The 21,896-nt window shown below is 60.7% G+C and overlaps 5 protein-coding genes across 5 annotated transcripts; 2 read left to right on the top strand and 3 right to left on the bottom strand.

The window, feature by feature from the left end:
- Positions 1-2,519: 2,519 nt before the first annotated feature.
- On the bottom strand, positions 2,520-6,200 carry MYCTH_2310183 (uncharacterized protein). The gene is made up of 2 exons (XM_003665886.1): positions 3,417-6,200; positions 2,520-2,811 (listed from the first exon to the last, which is right to left on the bottom strand). The coding sequence occupies exons 1-2, from the start codon at positions 5,956-5,958 to the stop codon at positions 2,648-2,650; spliced, it is 2,706 nt and encodes a 901-aa protein (XP_003665934.1). The 5' UTR covers positions 5,959-6,200; the 3' UTR covers positions 2,520-2,647.
- A 657-nt stretch (positions 6,201-6,857) lies between these two features.
- MYCTH_2310181 (uncharacterized protein) lies at positions 6,858-8,943 on the bottom strand. The gene has a single exon (XM_003665885.1). It carries the CDS (start codon positions 8,684-8,686, stop codon positions 7,064-7,066), a length of 1,623 nt encoding a protein of 540 aa, XP_003665933.1. The 5' UTR covers positions 8,687-8,943; the 3' UTR covers positions 6,858-7,063.
- A 2,068-nt stretch (positions 8,944-11,011) lies between these two features.
- On the top strand, positions 11,012-15,158 carry MYCTH_2310174 (uncharacterized protein). The gene is made up of 5 exons (XM_003665884.1): positions 11,012-11,283; positions 11,400-11,526; positions 11,648-12,888; positions 12,973-13,371; positions 13,479-15,158. Exons 1-5 carry the CDS (start codon positions 11,238-11,240, stop codon positions 14,315-14,317), a joined length of 2,652 nt encoding a protein of 883 aa, XP_003665932.1. The 5' UTR covers positions 11,012-11,237; the 3' UTR covers positions 14,318-15,158.
- Positions 15,159-15,772: 614 nt separating this feature from the next.
- MYCTH_113387 (uncharacterized protein) lies at positions 15,773-16,388 on the top strand. Its single transcript, XM_003665883.1, has 2 exons — positions 15,773-15,807; positions 15,885-16,388. Exon 2 carries the CDS (start codon positions 15,968-15,970, stop codon positions 16,232-16,234), a length of 267 nt encoding a protein of 88 aa, XP_003665931.1. The 5' UTR covers positions 15,773-15,807; positions 15,885-15,967; the 3' UTR covers positions 16,235-16,388.
- Positions 16,389-17,178: 790 nt separating this feature from the next.
- On the bottom strand, positions 17,179-20,422 carry MYCTH_2310172 (uncharacterized protein). The gene has a single exon (XM_003665882.1). The coding sequence runs from the start codon at positions 19,976-19,978 to the stop codon at positions 17,360-17,362; it is 2,619 nt and encodes an 872-aa protein (XP_003665930.1). The 5' UTR covers positions 19,979-20,422; the 3' UTR covers positions 17,179-17,359.
- Positions 20,423-21,896: the final 1,474 nt, after the last annotated feature.

The following is a 21,896-nucleotide window of genomic DNA, read 5'->3' as shown; positions in this document are numbered from 1 at the left end:
CCCCGTATTGTCTCTCGTTCGAGCCGGATTGCTACCCGGGTTGGGCAAATGACAAAGAGCTCGAATCTTGGCTTCGCTGGAAACAACGGGTGTCACCGAGAGGCCTGTCTCTGTCCCCGGGAGCTTGGCAAGACACTGAAGACCGTGCCAAGCCGTATCTTGATGGCGGCAGAGAGCGCGGGGGTGGTCGGGGGAAGGGGCGTGGGATGATTCGGTTCAACCGACGCAGATACGGGCGCCGAGATCTGTGCAGTAATAATCAGCCCACAAGGTCCTCGGCAAGATCCCAAGCCCACAGGTGATCCGCCGGCCTACACTACACTACACTAACTACTAGTACCGCTCCACCCTCCACACCAACCAGCACCGCGGGTCCGCTTGCTGCCATGATAAGCATCGCGGATTACACTACCAAATATACGGATTACATAGTACACTACTGTGTAGAGAATGAGGATCGACGCTTCGCTCTCCGTCCTACGGCACGACGTTTTGCCGTGCTCGCCGAAAGGGTGTTCAGGCGCAGCAAAACAGCCTTCCTACGAAGTACAGTAATTACATAACTACATGCCACCGCTACTTTCCGGTCAGCTGGTTCGTCGACGAGACTAGCAACGTCACCTCCTGTACTCTGTATGTAATCCGTACTACGTCCGGACGGCGCACGCCTCCAACCCGTTTGAGAAACACCAGCGTTCAGCTCAGCCCACGCGAGCGGTTCAACCACTCAGTAAATCTGGACGCTAACGAGTGTCACTATTCCGCACAATCGCAACGCAGTACGGGTTAGTGTGAGCGTCACGCAATGGCACACACTAACTAGCGTCAGCTCACGATCTTGCCAGAGCCAATAAGAACCCGCGCATCGCTCATGTTGCTCTCTCTCACCTTTGCCCCGCTGTGGTTCGCGGCTTCATCTGCCCGCCTGGCGTCATGACGGTCACACGCCTCGGCGTGTCCCGCAAGGCAGACCCTTCCTTACCTTGGCAGATCGACTGGAGTTGCGAGGATTCAGCTGCCCTGGCTGAGAAGTTGGGGGAGGCCGGAAGCGAACAACAACGTCAGCATCGACGCCCAGTCGAAACACAAGTGTAGGCACGTTTAACTGCGTGTACGGATACACTACATACATACTGTACATACATACGTACGGAGTACTGTACATACATGCAGTACACTAGTCGGCCCAGCTGAGAGGCACGCAGCTCAGCCCTAGCGGCGCTAGTCGCTGATCTGGTCAGTGTCCGCCGCGTATCTCGTGGAGGCATGTCATCAATCCATGTATGTACTATGAGAGATGAAGATCGCCGTTGCGGACGTCGGGGACGAACCTCACAGAGCAACGGGCAGCGTTTCGGCGTGGGTAGCTTGATGACAGGAAATTGAACTTTGAGGAAACGCAATGGAGATCGCGTCGACGTCAGGGCACGCGGCACGTCCATGCCCGGCTTTTACCATGCAGGAACAAGACAACACGCAGGGTGAATCCACGATACACCAGAAAGATAACACTGCTCTGGGAAGGGAAAGCAAGGGAGTACAACGAAATACACTTTGCAAACCTGGACACCGAGAGCCTAGTTACACAACCAACGAGCTTGCCGCTCGCCTGGCATACACGAAACAGCGATACCGTCAATCCAGACGCGGGAACGCGAAAGGCGAGTGAGTATGCCACAAGTCTCATCCGCCTAGTGCAACTCCCTCCCCCGTCTCCGGATCCACGAGCCAGATCATGATCCATAAACCCATAATCATCATCATCATCAAGAACAACAACAAGAAGAAGAACAACAAAAATGAAAAACACTCGCAGCATGCCAAGTTCCATAGCACGCCGCTCCCTGAACGCCCTGGACACTTCTTGGGGGTAGGAAGCGAATGTGGTTATGATCTTCTCACCGGGCTTCCCGTGGGACTCGGCTCCCGGCTCCCCTCCCGGCTTCTGCTCTCGAAGCTCTCGACCATCTCCAGGACCCGAGTCCTCGGCCGCTCCAGCCTCACGGCCTCGGCCGTGTGCAGCGTGGTGCTGCCGATCGACGGTGCCCGCAGCGACGGGGACGGAGACACGCCAACCGGTGGCGGCTCCGACGTAGCAGTCGATAGTCTGTTCGCCGCCCTGTCATCCTGCTCCGTCCGGGGGTCAGCGGGAGCCAGCCAAGGAGGGGGAGGATCCGGAATCGCGCTGGGTTCCGGCGTCTCCTTCCGGGACGGGGGGCCGTCTCCTGGCGCCGCCGGTGCCGTCTTGTTGGTCTTGTCGTCGTCATTGTCATCCTTCTTCTTCTTCTTCTCCTCCTCCTCCTCGGGGTCGACAATCAGCACGCTCTCCTCCCTCTCCACCTCGGCGTTGACCACCCGCAGCGGCTCCCTGGGCACGGTGAACATGATCTGAACCGTCCGCTGCTCGGCCGCCCTCTCCAGATCCCTCTCCCACTCCTCGTCGTCCCCGTCCCCGTCCCCGTCCCCTCCTCCCAGCCATGCCTCCCTCCCATGTCTTCGCCTCTGCAGCCCGGCGCCGCCGTACGGCCGGCCGCCGTAGTCGGAGCTGCTGGCCCCTTTCGCCCCGGAGAGGAGCCCCTCTCGCGTGGGACTGTCGCCCCCGAGGCTGCTCCCGCTCGCGTGGCTCCCGGACTCGGGCGTGCCGCCGCTAAACACCCTCCTCAGGCTCCCGAACCAGCTCCTCCTCGCCTTGCTCTTGCTCGGACTGCCCGGCACGTAGACGTAGTCGCCGTCCGTCTCTCCCTCCTGCTGCTGCTGCTGCTCCTCTTCCTCCCCCTCCCCCTCCCCCTCCCCCTCCTCCTCCTCCTCCTCCTCTTCTCCGCGCCGCCCCAGGAGCAGCCGGGGCCCCTCGGCCTGGAGAACCGCAAAGCTCGACCGGGCCGTATTGTAGCTCCGACCGGAGGAGCCGCCGGAGCTGCTGCCGCTGCTCCCCAGCCGGCCATCCCCGCCGCCGCCGCCGCCGACACCACCGCCCGTCGCACCAGCGGCGGCGAGCGTCGTGCGCAGCCGCGACAAAAGGACCCGGTCTTCCGCGCCCGCCGAGCCTCGGCCGCCTCCGCCGCTGGCGGGGACGAAGCTGAAGGCGCTGCGCTCCGACAGGTTGCTCCCCGTCCGCCCGTCGTCGGTCGCTCCGGACGATGATGATGACGCCGCCGCCGAGGGTGGTGACGACGGTGAATCGGGCTGGCGGCTCGATCTGGCCGACGCGCCGCGCCGGAGCGAGGAGACGCGGCTTATCACCGTGGCCACGGTAGATGTGGGAGGAGGAGGAGGAGGAGGAGGAGGAGGAGGAGGAGGAGGAGGAGACGGGGGCTGGGAAGAAGAGGAGGTAGGCGAGGGAGGAGAGGGCGAGGGCCCCGCGGCGAGGTTCTCGACCTCGTGCACCCAGCCTTGCACGTCCGGGTGCTGCTCTTGGCCTCCTCCTCCTCCTGCTGCTGCTGCTAATTTTGTTTCTTCCGCTGGTTGTTGCTGTTGTTTTTTTCGTTGCGCGGCGGGAGGGGTAGGGGAGCCGGAGTTGCGCGGGCTCGAGTTGGCGGTATGCGGCCTCGGGAAAGCTCCGCCGGTCGGGGTGCTGAGGGTAGGAGTGAGGAAGGGGTCGTCGTCGTCGTCGTGGTCGGTGTCGTTGCCGACGCGCTCCTCTTTGTCCGGGCCGAGCGGGTAGTTCTTGCCGAGGTCGCCTTCCGAGTCCTCGTCGGCTTCGTAGATGGGCTCGATGCGGTTGGGGCCGCGCGTGAGCGGGGTGAAGTCGTACGAGCTGCTCGGTTGGTGGTGGAGGCCCTTGGCCGCCTTCGGCCGGTGGCTGAACGTGGACGCCGAAGGAGGTGGCGGCATGTACAGGGAGGAAGAAGAAGAAGAAGAAGAAGGCCGGTACCCTCCCCGGAGGCTCTCGTACCCCAGCGAGCGCCGGCCCTGCATGTAGGGGTCGTCCCCGCCCATGCCCATGTACCAGTCCCGTGCCGTCGCGGCGGTCCAGGGGAAGAAGGACATGCCCATACCGTGGTCTCGCTCGAGCATCTCGCCGTCGTCCTCCTCCCCGACGCCGCGGGCCAGCGGGCCGTTCAGTCCCTGCGAGAGACCCCGGAGCGTCTCATCGCGGGATCTCCGGCGCTGCCGTCTCCGGCGGAACCAGCACACGCCGAGACACGCCAGGATGCTGAGGACGAGCAAGCCGACTCCAAGGCCGACTCCGAGACCGATCCGCTTCGCTTTTGTCCAGTCGCCCGAGCTGTTTCCGTTCCCGGCCGGGCCGCCAAGACCGCTGTCGCCGCCCGCGTCGCCGCCGTGGGTGCTGCCGCCGCCACCATCACCACCATCACCACCGCTCTTTCCGCTATTTCCTTGAACGAGCGGACTGACATACACATCGGACCAGCTCCCGCTCGTGATGTTGTAGAACATGCTCCCGCCCGTTCTTCTCTTCCTGATCTTGCCGCCCTCGGAGGTCTCGTACCCCCCATACACCATCATGACGTTCCCCGGCAGCACGACCGCGCCGTGCCCGTACACGCCCCCTCCTCCTCCGGACGACGACGACGGGGCGCTCCCCTGGTCGGCGGGGACCTCCCACTCCCAGTCGGCGAGCCCGACGCCGAGCCTCACCACGGCCAGCTGCGGCTCGGCCGCCCGGCTCACGTCCCCGACCCAGCCGCCGTACACCACCAGCCTGGTCCCGTCCTCGCTCAGCACGGTCGTGTGCCCGGACCGACTGTCCACCACCATCCCCGGCGCGGCAGCCGCCGCCTCCCGCCGTAGTCTCCTTTTCGTCTTCGTCTTTTGCTTCTTCTTGTTGTTCTCTTCCTCTTCTTGTCGCTCCCGCTGCCGCGCGAGGTCCGCCCTCCCGTCGTCGTCGTCGTCGTCAGAAGAAGAAGAAGAAGAAGAAGAAGAAGAAGCAGCCGGGGGCGGGGCGATCGAGACAAAAGTCCACGTCTCCTCGGGCAGCGACCAGACGGCGGCGGTGCTCATGTTGACAAAGGCGCCCTGCGTGTGGCCCCCCAGCAGCACGTGGCTGGTCTGCTGGGTGATGATGATGCTCGTCGTCACCTGTTCCGTTCCGGCCCCGTCCTTGCCGCCACCGTCGGAAGTGGTGGTGATGATGGTGCGGTTGGATAGCGACGGCGTGAGCTCGGTCCAGGTGAAGCCCGCCTCGGCCACGGGAGGCTGTTGTTGTCCCCCGGCGGAAGCGTAATCCAGCGTGTAGGAGGAGGAGGAGGAGGAGGAGGGCGGTGGGCTAGGCGGGATCAGGCGGAGCATGCGGTTGGAATAGGCAGCATTGGACTGCCAGGTGTCGGCGGAGGAGGAGGACTTCCGAGGGCACATGCCGCCGTAGAAGTAGAGCGTCGGCTCGGAGAGAACGGGGCTGAGCTGAGGGGAGAAGTTGACGAGTCCGCCGAGGTGGTAGGGTCCCGCCTGGGCATTGTCCCATGAGGCAGACGGCACGACGGGGTGCTGTGTCCATCTTGCATCGGGCTGTCCCGGGGTGTAGCTCCAGAGGGTGGAGGCTGCGGTGGAGGAGCAGTCGCCCGCGAGGACGACGATGGTACCGTTGCGGAGGATGGTCGGCGCGAAGGTAGCACAATCGGCGGCGTCTTTGGAGAGAAAGGGAAGGTCGGGAGTTAGTTTCGTTGGCTCGAGGGCGGAGGCGCGCAGGCTGGAGACGTTGAGGGCCAGGAAGTCGACCGCATCTCGGTCGTCGCCGCTCGGGGCGAAGATGTAGGCGGCGCCACTGCCCGCGGCACCGTCGGGGGCCAGCAATATCGTGGTTGGGGTGTACGGCAGCACCGGCTCGGCAGATGCCCGCGCTGCAAGACCCAACACTGCCGTGACGAGCGTGCTGGCCGTACGTGCTCGCCGGCGCCGGGCCCCGGGACAGCGCCGGGTACCAGCAAGGCTCCTCGCGCCGACTTGACGGGGGGCGGCTCCGGAACGGAGAGCAGCGTCACCCTTCGGCGCGGGAGGCATTGCCGGCCCGGAGAAGATGGGACGAAGCATCACAATGCTGGTTGGTCGGTGATACACTAGGCCGCGGTCGTGATCACCTCGCCTAGCTCCGCATTGCTGTTTCCCTTGAATGGCCGTTCACTATAGACAGGGTGGTGTATGCGCTTGGAATGACGATACGGCGTCTCGTTGGACGAGATCACCCGTCTCTCGTATTCCTGCAACTCCGCGACAGGGTGGAGTAAAAAAAAAAAGGAAACCCGGGGTAGGCACCACAAGGCCGCGTCCCCGGTCCGGAAAGACACAGACAAGAAGAAGGGCGAAAAGACAAGGCAGTTTGGTAATATCAACGATGCTATCAGAGTGTCATAATAATGAATCGGCAGATGCGAGATGATCTGGTACCAGATTCAGTGGGCAAAAACGAGGCAGGGCGCGGTTCGCATCAGGGCAAAGAAGTGCAGGATAAAGTGGGATGTCCGAACTGAGGGGTCATTCAGGGATGTCAACAAACGGAGCCGGCTCCGGCCCGCATCCAAGACCGTCCCTCACCGGTGAGCTTGCGCAGCCGCAGAGCATGTCAACTGGCAATTGGGATTTGAGCCCTGTCATTGGTTCTGATTTTAACAGTATCTGCAAGTTTTTGCCCAGCGTGTCCAGAATCACCGGGTTGATCGTGATGGTGGGTGTGATGGGATGCGCACTAGGTAACTAGTTGCCATGGCAACGTTCGATGCGGGGATCGATTGATTGGAGGGGAAGAGGGGGAGCGCTCCGATCATACCGCACAGTACTGTAGTAAGCGCTCTCAGATTGAGTCTTGGTGAGACACTACTATGTACGCGATGTCATACCGAAAACTAGCCGGAGTGCTCTAAAACTGAGTGCTCTAAAAGGGCAATGAAACCCGGTATCGAGGCGAAGCCTGAAACAAGTCTAGTAGAAATATTTGCCCACGCTTGTCAGAAGAGAAACGAAACAAAAGGAAATGAAAGAGAAGACATGATGCAAGTCCGGGAGTGTGATGAGACAGGAAAATTCCTTCACGATAGAAAAAAAAGAAAAAAAAAGGAAGAAAGAAAAAGAGAGAGAGATTGTACGCAGACATAGTCTCAGATAGAGCCAATCATGGCCTGTCTCTCTGTTCATGCAGTTTGGGGGCCGGCTCGGCCACGTCCGCGCCCGCGCTGCTGCTGGTGCTGGTGCTGTTGCTGCTGCCACCGCCGACGGCCAGGATGAGGGCGTCCCTGGTCTTGGCCAGCATGTGGTTGTGGCGGCTGAGCACGGCGACCTCGGCCTCGAGCTCGTCCATCCGGTTCCGCAGCCGGAGGTTGTCCCGCTCGACGGCGCGCGCCCGGTTGATGCGGTCGCGGAACCTGCGCTCCAGCTCGGTCGCCCGCTCGGGGAACCGCGGCTGCGCGCACGCCACCACCGTCGGCCGCGCCTCCGCCTCGCGCGTGTACTCCACCCCCGGGTGCTGCTCCCACGCGGGCACCACGAACACCGTGCTCCGGGACCCCGCGCCCCCGGCCCCGCGGACCCGGTAGTACCGCGTGAGGATGTCGACGGTGACGATGCCCCTCGCATGGCCGCGATCCTCCTCCTCGTCGTCCTCGTCGTCGTCGTCCTCGTCGTCCTCGTCCTCGTCGTCACGCCGCGGCCGTTGTTGTTGCCACAGGGCGTCACCGATGACGCCGTTGCGCCGCCAGACGCGCTCGCGCGCCGCGGCCAGCGCCTCGCGCCGGTCGAGCAGCGCGTGCACGCGCTCGAACGCGTCGTCGCCCGCGTTGGCCAGCACCCAGCGGTCCTGCGGGTAGACCAGCTCGCGACCTCCTCCTCCTCCGCCGCCGCCGCCGCCGCCACCGCCGCCAGCGGGTGGTGAACGGGTCTGGTACTGGGACAGGGACAGGGACAGGGCCAGGGCGGCGGGCACGACGGCCTCCCCGGCCAGGGCGTCGAGCGCGCTGCCGTAGGCGCGCTCCAGCTCGTGCATGCGGCCGACCAGCGACTGGGTGAAGTGCAGCCACTGGCCGAGCAGGCTGTCGCGGGCGGCGGCGGCGGCCAGGTCCGACCCGGAGGAGGTGTTCGCCGGGGGCAGCAGGCTCATCAGGCCGCCGGTGCTGCCGAGCTCGTGGTCGAGGCGCTCGAGGCAGGCGTTGGCGTGCATGACGAGGTTGTGGTGGTTGGCGTAGGGTCGCTGCTTGTCGGCGCCGGCGCCCCCGCGCGGTCGGGTCTCGGCCAGGGGGCAGTGGTACGCGGTCGTGCCGACGGCTTCGTCCCGGGCGCGGACCTCGTTGGCCAGCGCGGCGAGGGGCTTGTGGTGGTCCGGGTCGTCGTTGATGTAGGGCACGGTCAGGTCGTCGAGGAAGTCGAAGGCGTCGTTGAGCTTGTAGCGGAGCGCCAGGGGGTCGTCGCCGCCGCCGCCGCTGCCGCCGGGGGCGATCTCGGCGGACTCGAGGGTCGGGTTCAGCGCGTGGATGAGCACGCAGAGGGACTGGGCGTGCTGCTTGAGCGCCAGCAAGGTCGGCGGCACCCCGTGGGTCGAGAGGTAGCCGCAGTTGACGTGGCGGAGCAGGCCGTCGCGGATCTCGGGCTCGGACTCGTAGAGGCGCGACCACTGGGAGAAGTAGGGGAGGGCATAGTCGGTGCCCTTGACGTAGCCCCTCTGCCCGGCGTGCTCGTCATCCTCGTGCTCTGCGAGATGGGAGGGGACCGCTCTGCGCTCTCCTCTGCGGTCTCGCTTGGCCATGTCCTTCCTCTTGAGAGTCTCCAACAGCCTCAACTCAACACAATGTGCTTCTGAACGGGTATGCCTCGTGCGTAACTGACTCGACAGCGGGACGCTGTGTTCCCTGCGCGCCGGAGAGACGGGCTATCTGCTCCCTCTCATACCGTTGGGGGGGGAGGTGGTTTGTCCATTGTCCCAGGGTACATATAAACCGAATTCACCCCAGCAGTCCCGCTGCATTGTTTGCTCTTTGTTGCGGAATAATTTTTTTTTTTTTTAAAAAAAAAAAAAAAAAAAAACTTGGGACAAAGGCGTGGCCGCAGCCGCGTTTGACGGAAGCGGCAGTCCATCAGACCTGTTGTCGAAGACTGGAATGCCAAGTCGCGGCCCAAGGGAGATGGAACCGGTGTTGCAGGCAGAGGAGAACGATAATGCTAGATTTGTCGCTCTCTCTTCTCTGAGTTGTATGTACTATAACACGTTTCTACCACGTACCGTACAGTACAACAAACATACCTTAGGTGCAAGTTCTCCTTTGCTTGCCAGGCCTTCTTTCCTATATCTCTTTAAATTATGGATAGCTTCTTCACTCTATTTTCATGTCAGCAGTCATTGTTTTCGCTTTCCTCTCCCTCCCTCGCCACTTGTTTACCTTTTCCCCTCTTCTCTGTTTCCTTTCCTTTTTTCTTTCTTTCTTTTTCTTTCTTTTATTCCTTGCCTTTTCTTTGTTCGTTCCCCTTTCCTTTCCTTTCCTCTCCTTTCCTCTCCTTTCCTTTCCTTTACCTTTTCCCTCTTCTCTCTTGCCTTTCCTTTTTTTCTTTCTTTCTTTTATTCCTTGCCTTCACGTCCACCGCACGTTCGCTGGTTGACGCAAAGACCTCAAATTCATCCACAGACAGAACGTCATCTCGAATCATTGCGAGGAATTCAAAACCTGGAGGAAGAACGCAGCGGTCTGTGCCGATTACCCCTCTCATACGTCAAGGCTGCGCACCTCCAGCTCCTCGAAGTTTTTTGACAGACGGCGAGTTGCTGCCGTGCGCAGCAAGCAAAGGCCCTCGGAGGTGTCTTTGCAAGAGCACAAAATGCCGGATTAGGCATGGAGGCTGCAATAGCGCCTGGAATCCTTGCGTTCGATGGCTCCGTCAGAACTGCACTAGTCAGTGACTACACTAGTGCAGGTATTAGCTAATCCATAACGCGCGAGGTGATGCTAGGCCAGCTGAGCCGGTCTCCAACGCCGTGGCTGCACAGCGGCATGTCAAGACTCTTCCCGAGCAGCACACAGTAGTGTAACATTACTGTTCCCACCCAAAAGAAACAGCCAAATCGTAGTTAATTTTACTTTTCCTTTTCTTCTTCTTTTTTATAAATATAATTACTCCCTTTTCTCGCCCTGAGTTAATGATTTTTCTGCAGAATTGTCTCGAAGCGAGCGGCAGCAGGCAGCAGTGTTGGGGGAGGCGGGCTGCTCACGACCCGTGAACGACAAGTCAGCGAATCTTTTCTTGTTTTGTTGGTTGCGCTGCGTTAGCAGCTAACTACTGTGTAAACAGCTAACTTGGCGGTGTCGTACCTCGTATGATGTTGTCGTCGATCGAGACTTGTCCCGATTCTGTACACAGGCGGAAAGGAACCAGGGCCCGTTCCCCATTGGCATGTCCCCATCGGGGCAGTGGACCCCTGTTTGCCTCTTTCCGGGCCTGTGATATGCCACCCCCACCCGTGAGATTTCCAGGGTTGCATCGCGCGCGATTGCCGTGACCCTTGTTCAGCCGTGACCCTGGTGTTCAGCTGCCCAGATTTTGCTTTGCCCCACAGCGCTCGCCCAGTTCCTCGCCATCTCCTCGCCATCACTGACAAGCTCTTTGCGTCATTGAGCGCCGCCAACTCCATCGATGGCGCGCGTCAAAGAGTTTCAGCCAAGGTGCGCACACCAGGGCCCGTGTCTGAAAATGAAGCGGTCAATTGCGTATTGTCGTAGGGACTGCGATACCGTATGCCAGTCCCTGGTCGGTATATCGGGGCAATGCAGCCCATTGACCATTGACCATCTTCTCAGACTCGGCTGGTGCAAGTCAGAACCTAAATTTTGCTTCTTAAATTCTCACCCCGCCTAGGTCGACGCCATCGAGGGTAACCCCGGTCTCATTGTGTTTGTTTGGTACGGGCCATTCCGTCCATACACTACACTTACACACTAGCTCTTGCACTACTTTTAACTGATTTAATTGATAGCTCCGCTGCTCGCTCCCGTTCTGCACACGCCGTACAACCGGGCGTGTTTTTTTGGGCGAGCCCAACCCTCCAAAATCGAAGACCAGCCCAGTGCTAAGTCTTCGTGTCACGCCCTGTTGACGACGACGCCCTCACGCAGACTACGCCGCCATCACACGGATCTGTAGCTGGAAGATTTGCTCAGCCGGAACAGGGAGCCTGTTGGGCCAGCAGCAGCAATAGCATTGTTTTAAGTCGAATTTGAAGGGGATAGGGACAGAAACTCCACCACAACAACCCCAAACGCCTTAGCGAATCACCAGCTCGAGCCCGGAGATTCTGCACCGCCGCCAACATGAGCAGCAACGGCAATGACCAGTCGAACCCGAGCACCTTGTCGGGTGAGTATTTTCGGATGGCCCTCCCCCTACTTCCCCCTCGTCCCCCTCGTCCCCCTCGTTTTCTTCGAAACCGAGTTGGGGAATCGAGAGAGCTCCGCGCTGACGGCCCGATACAGGCATGCTCTCGACCCTTGCCCCGGTCGCACTCGTCTCGGCAGTCTACATTTCCATCTTCCTTGTGCTCAGGAAGAGCCAGAGACGCTACTATGCCCCGAGAACCTACCTCGGCAGCCTGCGGGAAGGGTAGGTCGCCATCAGGAGGAGGAGGAGCAGCAGCAGGAGGAGGAGGAGGAGGAGGAGGAGGAGTTCCCATCCTCCCCCCTTTCTCCTCGGTTTCCGTCTCGACGCTAACACTGCCTCGTAGCGAACGCTCGCCTCCCCTGCCCAGCGGCCTGTTCAACTGGGTCAGCCGCTTCTGGAAGATCCCCGATGTCTACGCGCTCCAGCACCAGTCTCTCGATGCCTACCTCTACATCCGCTACCTGCGCATGGCCCTCGTCATGTGCCTTGTCGGCTGCTGCATCACCTGGCCTATCCTCTTCCCCGTCAACGCCACGGGCGGCGGCGGCCAGAAGCAGCTCGACATCCTGTCGTACGCCAACATCGACCGGGAAAACCGCTCCAACCGCTACTACGCCCACGTCTTCGTCGGCTGGCTCTACTTCGGCTTCATCATGTACATGATCACGCGCGAGTGCATCTTCTACATCAACCTGCGCCAGGCCTTCCTGTTGAGCCCCTTCTACGCCAACCGCATCTCCTCCCGCACCGTCCTCTTCACCTCCGTCCCGGACCCGTACCTGAACGAGGCCCGCCTGCGCAAGGTCTTTGGCCCCGCCGCCAAGAACATCTGGATCACCGCCGACACCAAGGAGCTCGACAAGCTGGTCGAGGAGCGCGACAAGGTCGCCATGCGCCTCGAGAAGGCCGAGGTCAAGCTGATCAAGCTTGCCCACAAGGCCCGCCAGGAGGCCATCAAGAAGAAGAAGGGCGCCTCTGCCGAGGAGCCCGACATGGACCCCATCGTCGCTGACGCCGAGTCCGGCAGCATCGCCGCCCGCTGGGTGCCCCAAAAGAAGCGCCCGACCCACCGCCTCGGGCCCCTGGGCCTGGTCGGCAAGAAGGTCGACACCATCAACTGGTGCCGTGCCGAGCTCGAGCGCCTCATCCCCGAGGCCGAGGCCGCCCAGGCCAAGTACCGCGCCGGAGGCTACAAGAACATCCCCGGCGTCTTCATCGAGTTCAGGACCCAATCGGACGCCGAGCGCGCCGCCCAGATCCTCGCCCACCACCAGGGACTGCACATGAGCCCCGGCTACATCGGCATCCGGCCCGGCGAGATCGTCTGGAAATCGCTGTCCATCCCCTGGTGGCAGAAGGTCATCCGCCGCTATGCCGTCATCGCCTTCATCTCCGCCATGATCCTCTTCTGGGCCATCCCCGTCGCCTTCGTCGGTGCCGTCAGCAACATCACCTACCTCGAGAGCCTCTCCTTCCTCACCTGGCTGCAAAAGATCCCGTCTGTCATCATGGGCGTCGTCACCGGCCTGCTCCCCTCCGTCTTGCTATCCGTTCTGATGTCCTTGGTGCCCATCGTGATGCGCTGTATGTTCTTTCCCTCTTTCTTTCTCCCTTTCCTCTTTCTCCTCTGTGCACGGATGAGCTCGGCTGACAGGAACCCCCGACAAGTGTGTGCCAAGCTGGCCGGAGAGCCTTCTGATTCCAGGGTCGAGCTGTTCACCCAGAATGCCTACTTCGCCTTTCAAGTGATCCAGGTCTTCCTGGTCACTACCCTGGCCTCGTCCGCCACGGCCGTCGCCAAGCAGATCGTCGATAACCCCGCAAGCGCCACCACCATCCTGGCCAACAACCTCCCCAAATCCTCCAACTTCTATATCTCGTACTTTATCGTCCAGGGCCTAAGCATTGCCACCAGCGTGCTGACCCAGGTCGTCGGCTTCTTCATCTTCACTCTGCTGTACAAGTTCTTGGCCAACACCCCACGCACCCTCTACCAGAAATGGTCCACCCTGAGCGCCATCTCGTGGGGTAGCACCATGCCCGTCTACACCAATATCGTGGTTATCGGTGAGTCCTCGCTTTTTTATTTTTTTCTTCCCGTCTTCCCCTTCCCTGGAAACACGGGGGAAGTGTTGCTTCAGCCGAGCCTCGCTGACACCTTTTTATCTCGTAAGCCATCACCTACTCGTGCATCGCCCCGTTGATGCTCGGCTGGGCCACCGTCGCCATGTTCCTCTTCTACTTTGCCTGGCGCTACAACGTTCTGTTCGTGACCGACACGCAGGTCGACACGCGCGGGCTCATCTACCCGCGGGCCATCAAGCAGCTCTTCACCGGCCTGTACCTGGCCGAGGTGTGCATGATCGGCCTCTACGGCGCGTCCGTCGCCCCGGGCCCGCTCGTCCTCATGGTCGCCTGCCTCGTCTTCACCGTCCTCTTCCACATCTCCCTCAACTCGGCCCTCAACCCGCTCCTCTACAACCTGCCGCTGACCCTCCTGGCCGAGGAGGAGTCCGGCCGCCTGCTCGACCCGGAGAAGACCGTGTCCGCGGAGCCGGTGGCCAGCACCGCCGAGAGCACCGCCGAGAACAAGGCCGGCAGCAAGGAGGACCGCGCCGCCGAGGACCTCGACGCGACCGAGGCCCGGGTGCGGGAAGCCCGCGAGGCCCGCAAGGCCGCCGCCGCCGGCGGCAACCCGTTCACGCGCTTCCTCAAGCCCTGGGTCTACGCCGACTACGCCGTCCTGCGCCGGCTGGTTCCCCGCAGCCTCGACCTGGACCCCTACCCGGACGAGGTCGCCGCCAACGCGTACTACCCGCCCTCGGTCACCAGCACCCCGCCGCTGCTGTGGGTGCCCCGCGACGCCGCCGGCGTCTCCAGGCAGGAGGTCGCCCACTCCGGCCGCGTCATCCCCATCACGGACGAGGGCTGCGAGCTGGACGAGAAAGGCCGGCTGGTCTGGGACCGCGAGAAGACGAGGCCGCCCGTCTGGGAGGAGAAGATTTATTATTAAAGAAAGAAAGAAAAAACGGCATGCATCCCCAAGGGAAAAGGAAAGAAGGGTGTATCTCTGGATCTTCCAAACACCCCGCTCTTACAACACTTCTGTCGGGAGGGGGAAGCCACAAGGGCAGTGTGGAAGAAGAGAGCGTGAGAGGGAGCAGGTGTGGCCTGTTTGTTTTGAAAAGTGACTGTGACGTGCTCAGTCATGATGGGTCGAAGAAGGGGAAAAGGGGGGGGTTGATGTGTATGGTGAATGACTTGTGTGGATGGATACCCAGATACGATGGAAGCTGAATCTGAACCGATCAGGTGTTTGTTGGTGTCAGATAACATTCTCTATGCCCATGCCCATACAAAGGGGGTAATATAATCTAATTTTACATTGCTACTCACAGGCGCGGCCCCGTGCCAGAGACGTGATAGTGCCTGCTCCCGAGCAGCGTGCCTACGACGGAGTAGGAGGGGGCAGACAGACAAACAAACCTCGACTGGTAGGTAGGTAAGCGTGGCGGCGACAGGGGTTCACACACGCGGCCCGCCGCCCGCCGCCCGCGCGTGTGGGCGCCGGATGCATCGAGATGTAGCGTGGCTGACGACCGACAAGGTCTCGGCACTGATGGGGCTAGAGATGGAAAGAGATGGGGAAGATGCGGGTATGGTCCAATAATCGAAGGTGAGGAGGAAAAAGGGGGAAGGGGCTCACGATGGCTGGCTTGATTTTTCGCAACCGATGAACGTGACGTGACCTCTGTCGTGCATTATACTCCTGTTGCTTACAGTGTAGGGTCAAGTGTTCCTCCCCGCGTGTATATGTATATGTATGTGGCCGTACATCGGGTCACGAGAGCAACCCATCTTTGGGGGGGGGGGGGGGGGGTAGTTTGGTTGGGCGGCTCCAGATCAGCTCCCTGGCCCCCCAGGATCCCAACCGTTTCGCGACACCGAGCCGCCTGCAAGAGACGGCTGCAGCCCACGAGGTCCGGATCCGGGTCCCGGGAGGCGGCCAATGGCGTGTTCCCGACCCACGCGACCCCCCTGCAACGCCTCGAGTTCTGTTATGTCAACAGTATTGGCCCAGGATGGGGGGGAGAAAGGAAGAAGAAGGGGGGGGGGGGGGTTGGCTGGGACGATCGTCGAAGGGGAGAGAAGGGAGAAGGGAATAAGTACCGCTCGATGGCACCAAGAGAGAGAGAGAAAGAAAGAAAGAGAGAGAGAAAGAAAGAAAGAGAGAGAGAAAGAAAGAAAGAGAGAGAGAAAGAAAGAAAGAGAGAGAGAAAGAAAGAAAGAGAGAGAGAAAGAAAGAAAGAGAGAGAGAGAGAGACAGTGAACAGAGAGACGGCCACCAGCCCTGTGTGATCTTCTTCCTGCCGTGCCTCTTTTCGATAGGTTGACTTGATGACTTGGGACTTGCGCCCCCCCTGAAGCTCTCTCTCTTTTTCTCATCATACTCACCATCGCATATCACTCTCACCATCATCACTCTCTAAAGCATTGACGAGGGTAAGTCATCAGCAGCTCAAAAGCTACACAGTACGTCTTGCCCCAAGGCCAAGTAATAGTGACTGACGCCCGCACAGCCCGCGACCCACCAACCAAACGAAGCAAAGGGGAAGAAAGGCAAAAGCAAGAAAAGAAAAGAAGAGAAGAAGTATAACAAACCATGTCTGCCCAGCAATCACCCTTCGACGCAGTCGGCATGCTCCCGGAGCAGGGCCATCACGCCCAGCACAGCCGGTCCAGCAGCACGCAGTCGTCGTCGAGCAGCGCCGCCGATGGGGCCGTTCCGGACCTCGTCCGCCTCGACATGGAGTTCTTCATGGCCCGGCTGACCAGGACATCGTCCTCCTCCTCCTCCTCCTCCTCGTCCTCCTCGTCATCATCCACCGGCCCGAGCGTCGTCTCTGACATTTTCGCTGCCTCGAGATGACAAAGATGAAAAAAGGGTGGGGAGAGAAGGCGAAATCGTCTTGTTTTGATAGCTGGAACAAGCAGGGTGGTCAAGGGGGGGATTCCATTCTCGTCGGTATTTGGCCCTTGAGGGTGGTGGGGAGAAAAGGGGGGGGACATATTGGTATGAGGTGTATGTGATATGAAGAGAGAAGGAGGAAGGAGGAGAATAAAACAGAGTTATCCACGCTTCGAAACAAAAGTTGACTTTCTTGCAATGGGAAGCCGACGCAAAGTGAAAGAAAACAACCGACTCGGCCATCATGCTAGACATCAAGTCTTCTTAACCCTGTCAGCTCTCCCTTCTCTGGCTTTGCCGGCCAGCAACAGACACGCCGGCGGCTCACAAAGTAGCGAGCCAGCCACTGTGCGGGTTCCACGGACCACTTCTTGCACTCCCTCTCTCTCCCACCACCAAAGCCCTTCCTCTTCCTGACCAAGCAGTGTCTCAGCAACCGGCCGTCATACACTGTTCCCAGTCCAGAACACCGAGGAGACAAGCAAACAGAACGAGCAGCGAATATGACCTGGACAGCCAACTGACCGACAAAAGACCTGGTGCTGCAAACAACAAAATAAATTATGTTTCTCTTTCTTTGAAAGGCAGCAGCAGCAGCACCACCACCACCACCACCCCCCCCCCCCCCCCCCACCACCGCCGACAGATCTAAGCCGAGCTCTCTCGGACTTTCCCATAGCCATCACATATTTGCAGCAGGGTTTGTTTTGTCCCACAGTCTCCATCAAAACCCCGTCTCAGCACAAGATATCACGGACACCACCCTTTTCGCACTCCAACATTCACACCTCCGAGATACTAAATAACCAGAGCGGGCCACTAGGTGAAAATCACTTCAAAAAACCAGATAATGAGCGAAAAGAAGACTATCGCCACCCACCAGAACACCCTGCCTCTCCCGCCCACCAAGAGCACCTTGCCAAAGATAAAAGTGTGAGAAGAAAAAGCCCCCCTCCATCCCATATTAACAGACTAGACCGCCATCCGAAAAGATCAACATCTCAATGCCAACCAAAGTTACGAAATGATCCCTCGCTCTAGGGCAGCAAGCATATGACATACTTCCTCCCTTTTTACGCATCGCATCTAATAACCCGAATAACCTTGCAACATTCCCCCCATCCCAACCCCAACCCCGGCCGTAGTAGAGCCGGTCCAGTTCTCGGGCATGCTCCCCCAGAAGAGATTCCCCTGATCCAAGTGGTCCAGGTCCTCGGTACCGTGCGCAAACTGGTCGACACCACCCGGCGCCAGGTTCCACGGCATCGACTGGTTCTGTTCCAGGTACATCGCCACTTCGCCGGCGTCGTATGGCGGCAGCTTCGGCACCGCCATCGTACTCATCGCCATCGTCGCGTTCGCGTGCGGGTGTGGGTGCTGCGCCATCTGAGGCGACGGAACGGCGCCCGAGGTCTGGGAGGGCGAAGGTTGCTGGTGCTGGTGCTGATGCTGATGCTGATGCTGATGCTGATGCTGGTGCTGGTGCTGGTGCGGGTGCGGGTGCGGGTGGTGACTGTTGTGCTGGTGGCCGTGGGGCTGCTGGATGCGCCAGAGCGTGGACGCGGCTGCCTCGGCCGCGGCTTCAGAAGCCGAGTCGGACTGGCCCTGGTGTGACTGCGACGTGTTGATCGGCGTGAAAGACATCGAGGTCGACCGGGGCGTCTTGGCGTGGTCGGTCGGGTGGCTGCTGCCGTCCGGGCCGACCGAGGAGCCGGGCTCAACCGTGCTGTCCCGAGAAGTGCTCTTCCCCTCGTCGACGACGAGGATCTCGCCGTTGTTGACGACCTTGAAAGCTCGCTCCTTCCACTCCTCCAGCCCGCCGCCGCCCCTGCGACTTTTATTGTTGCTGCCAACGTACCTCTCGTAGTCCTGTTTGACCGTCTCATAGTAGCGGGCCATCTCGTTGAAGTAGCCAACGTAGGTCTCAGCCAGCTTGAGCCAGAGCGACATGTGCGTCAGCAGCTTGTACGTCAGCCCGGTAGGTCCATGCTTGGTCACGTCGATCGGCCCCTTGGTCTCCTCCTTGGGCAGCATATGACCCTTGGTATCCATGTGCGGGAAGTGGACGGCATAGATGCCGACGAAAGCGGCCGTCCAGATGGCGAAGAGCACGAGGGAGGACATAGGCAGCTTGTCGCGGCAAATCTCGGCGAGGTCGACAATGTCCTTGGCAGCATGGAAGATCTCTTCGGCACTGGCCTCCCAGAAGCCCTGCGGCTCCTGCCCCGGGGCGAACGTGGGCTCGTCGAGCGGACCGACCGGCGTGGAGCAGAGAATGGGAATGAACGGGATATATTCACGGTGAAGCATGATCCTGCACACGGCACCCAGCATGTGGAGCGAAACGTAGACGCTGCTGGCCTGGTGGTTTTCGTGTTTGTAGTAGTTGCTGTCTGACCATTTGAAGTGGTCTGGGAGATCCCCGTAGAACGCCTCCAGCTTCCGACGCAACTGGAAGAAGTTCGATTCGGGCGACCATGGAGGGTGGTCCTCGGTGAACCGGCCGCCCGAGAAACTCCACTTGGAGATCTCGCCCCAGAGGTCGACGAGGCGGACAAAGCGACCGAGCACGCTGTCCGAGATGGGCCGGTTGGGGTCCACCCCGGGCGTCGGCTTCAGGAAGCCCGTGTAGACGTCATCCGAGAGGTCGAAGGAGACTTCGGCGCACGGCAACTGGATCTGCAAATCCTCGGAGCGAATGGTGGAGACGCGATCCTTGCCGCAGCCCAACAAGCGATCCAAGATCAGACAGCTGAACATGGTACGTCTCCTAATTTCTTTCGCTGTTATCCGCTGGGTCGGCGTCATGGTTTGCTGGGCGGGCTTGACGGGCCGGGACCGGAACACCTTGCCTGACTCCTTGTCGCCGTCGCCCAGCCCCAGGGCCTGCGCCATCCGGATTGCCACGCCGACGTACATCCACGCCGCCATCCCTCCGACTCTGGGCCGCGCCTGACTCCATTCATAAAGCCCCAGCATCAGGAAGGCCTGCACTCTCTCCACCGAGGCTACCGTCATGCTCGTCCTCAGGCCGCCGAGCGCCTTGGTCAGGACATCGGCGTAGTACTCTGACGCGCTCGATGCGTCCTGGGCCGGGCCGCCTTGCCGAGGCTTGGGCACGCCCGGCCCTGCTGGGCTGTTCCGGGGTGCCGTGACGTACGAGACCAGGGTGCTGTGGAACCGTGCCGTTAGCGTGAGGATGCCCAAGAGCACGAGGTTGATCTCGGGCGAGGTGTCGGCAGGTTTCGCCCTGAACCGGTTTCCGAGCTTCTCCTTTAGGGTGGCCAAGTGGAGGAAGGGCAGCTCGGTCGCAAAGTGCAGCCGATATATGTCGAACAGCTGGTTCCACACGGTCTCGGTAAGATAGGGGGCCGAGAGGACGTCTTCGGCGACCACGGCGGGCGGGACGGCACCTTCCATCTTGACAATGTCTTCGATACGCCGTAGACGCTTCCGTTCCGGGCCCTGCTCCATCTTGACGCCCGAGGACGGCTCGGACCGCTTCGGCGGGGCGGGCGTCACCTCGGGGTAGGTGCACTCCTTGCCATTGCGAATGCATGTCTCGCAGGGCTGGTCGCCGCCCGTGTTATTGCACTTGATCTTGGACTTGCGGCAGCGTTGGCAGGCGATGCTGGATCGCAGTGGTGTCCGCTTGATGCCCTTCTTGCTGTCAATGGCGCCCGGGCTGCCGGGGCTACCCGACATCATTGGAGCCTGGGCGGGCGGCCTGTGATCATCGTCGGCAGCGGCGGCTATGGTAGCGGTGTGGCCCTGGGTGCGGACCGCCCCGACCGCGGCGGGGCGTGGCGGGCCGTGCGGCAGTGGCTGGCGAATGTTGGGCAAGCGCTGGGGGAGCAAGGAGTGCGGCGGCGCAGGCGGCTCTGCCGAATCGATGGGCGCATCGGGCGCCGGCGCGGTAAAGGCGTGGTGGAACTTCCTCTTTGGCGTCGGGTTCTGCTGGTCCAAGGAGGGCGTTGCCGCGGCCGCGTGGGCGTCGGGCGGCTCGGGAGGGGAGATGATGGATTGGATACGCAACTGGGAAGCAATCGTGACGGCGGTTGGGTCTCGCAACGGGACCCCCCTTGGCGCAAACACCACGGAGATCTAGGCCTTCCCCGGCCACACCACACACAGTGCGACTGGCGGCTTAAGACCGCTCAGCGGAAGCAATGCGGACTCGGGAAGCAAGAGCCGAGACTCGACGTTTGATCGGGGTCGTCGGGCGGCCCGCGAGAGAACGAACTCAAATACGCAGGCTCAGAACGTCCGCCTCTGCGAGTGAGGGTGACAACAGTCGCAGGAGCGGGGTCTAAGGCAGTGCAGCAAGCAGTGCGGTGGATGGACGGAGCAAGAGCTCGATTGTCGGAGGGCAATGAAGGGGATGGTCGGGACGGGGCGATGCGGCAAGTTGGCTACGAGGAGGACTGGCGTTTGCACAGCTCGTAGTGCCACTGACGGTGCAGGTATCCGTATGTGCGGGTAGCCGGACGAGAGTGGGCGGCAGCCGACCGCCAAGATGTGCCTATCCGGGCGAGCCAGTGTGACGACGGCCGAAACGTTGGTTGGCAATGCCTGTCGGATTGCGCAAAGATGCGGGCGGGGCTCGTGAGTTTGTGCGGATGTGGTCAGTCGAAGGCGAAGAGAATGCAGCAGAGCGCTGAGGTTGGATGTGGTAGAAAGTCCGGGCCGTTACGCAGCTTCCAGGACGCGAGTTTCGGCGGTACAGGGTTGACTCTGCCGTGTGCAGTAACTAAGCGAGGCGGACGGCTGAGTCGGGCGGTGGGCGGCAACGCGGGATGCGGATTGCACTACGCACAAGGGCAGGCGATTCGTCGGTAGCCGTCGGTGCAAGTCGGTAACGTCGGCAGCCAGGTCCCTGTGCCGGGATCGGGTGGGTGCTTTGCTAGGGTACTTGGTATGAGTGGGCGACTCGAATATGGTTGTGGCAGGCCGTTGCCAGGGTCTGGATCGGCCGAGCTTGATTTCAACAGTCAAGGATTTGAGCTCGGATGAAGTGCAGAGTACGTCGGACGCAAACGAGATCAACGGAGTGTCTTGGTAGGTTCCGGTCGCAGGGAATAAGCGTTTTTGTGGGCTTTATTCTTGAGGGCCTGGAAAACGGGGAAGGTGCCCCTCAAGGAACTAACGCGGTGCTGCGTGGGTTGAGCTAGTGTACCTACCAGGCAGGAACAATACCTAAGATACCTAAGTATTCACTCTAACTACATATGCAGTGACTACCGGGTGTCCTGTCTGGAATTGGAGGTAGGGCAGGCGGTGAAAGCGAGCCAAGCCCCAGCTCCGGTCGGTTGGAAGGGCAGGCGCCAGAGACACAACCCTTCTTTCCCATTCGGTTTCAACAGGAAGTGGTCGTTTTTGGTCAAACACACCCCGATTTGTGTCTGCGGGAAGTAGCTGGATTGAAACTTAGCTTGTTGATCGGCAACCTTGCTGAAACGCAGACAAACAGAACAATTGTGACAGGTGCTCTATGCCCTCAACAACTACCCCCCCTTTTTTTTTGACACCGACAAGTGCCAGCTCCGTTGGTTGGGGTGGGCTCCCCCTTTGGTGCTCGCTTGGCATCGGAACTCGCTCCCACTGGAAACTCCAGAAGTTGCCT

Source organism: Thermothelomyces thermophilus, chromosome 6, assembly GCF_000226095.1.
Source record: "Thermothelomyces thermophilus ATCC 42464 chromosome 6, complete sequence".
Lineage (NCBI taxonomy): Eukaryota > Fungi > Ascomycota > Sordariomycetes > Sordariales > Chaetomiaceae > Thermothelomyces > Thermothelomyces thermophilus.
The sequence above is the reverse complement of the archived record's forward strand: the minus strand, read 5'-3'. Positions and strand labels throughout refer to the sequence as shown.

Bases quoted from the DNA above. Each gene is read 5' to 3' on its own strand.
- MYCTH_2310183 (XM_003665886.1), bottom strand. From the start codon at position 5,958: ATGCCTCCCGCGCCGAAGGGTGACGCTGCTCTCCGTTCCGGAGCCGCC. The intron at 2,812-3,416 runs GCCAAGAGCAGC...CGCGGAGAAGAG, and splicing joins AGCAGCAGGAGGAGGAGGAG to GAGGAGGAGGAGGAGGAGGG.
- MYCTH_2310181 (XM_003665885.1), bottom strand. From the start codon at position 8,686: ATGGCCAAGCGAGACCGCAGAGGAGAGCGCAGAGCGGTCCCCTCCCAT.
- MYCTH_2310174 (XM_003665884.1), top strand. From the start codon at position 11,238: ATGAGCAGCAACGGCAATGACCAGTCGAACCCGAGCACCTTGTCGG. The intron at 11,527-11,647 runs GTAGGTCGCCAT...ACTGCCTCGTAG, and splicing joins CTCGGCAGCCTGCGGGAAGG to CGAACGCTCGCCTCCCCTGC. The intron at 12,889-12,972 runs GTATGTTCTTTC...ACCCCCGACAAG, and splicing joins GGTGCCCATCGTGATGCGCT to TGTGTGCCAAGCTGGCCGGA.
- MYCTH_113387 (XM_003665883.1), top strand. From the start codon at position 15,968: ATGTCTGCCCAGCAATCACCCTTCGACGCAGTCGGCATGCTCCCGGAG.
- MYCTH_2310172 (XM_003665882.1), bottom strand. From the start codon at position 19,978: ATGTCGGGTAGCCCCGGCAGCCCGGGCGCCATTGACAGCAAGAAGGGC.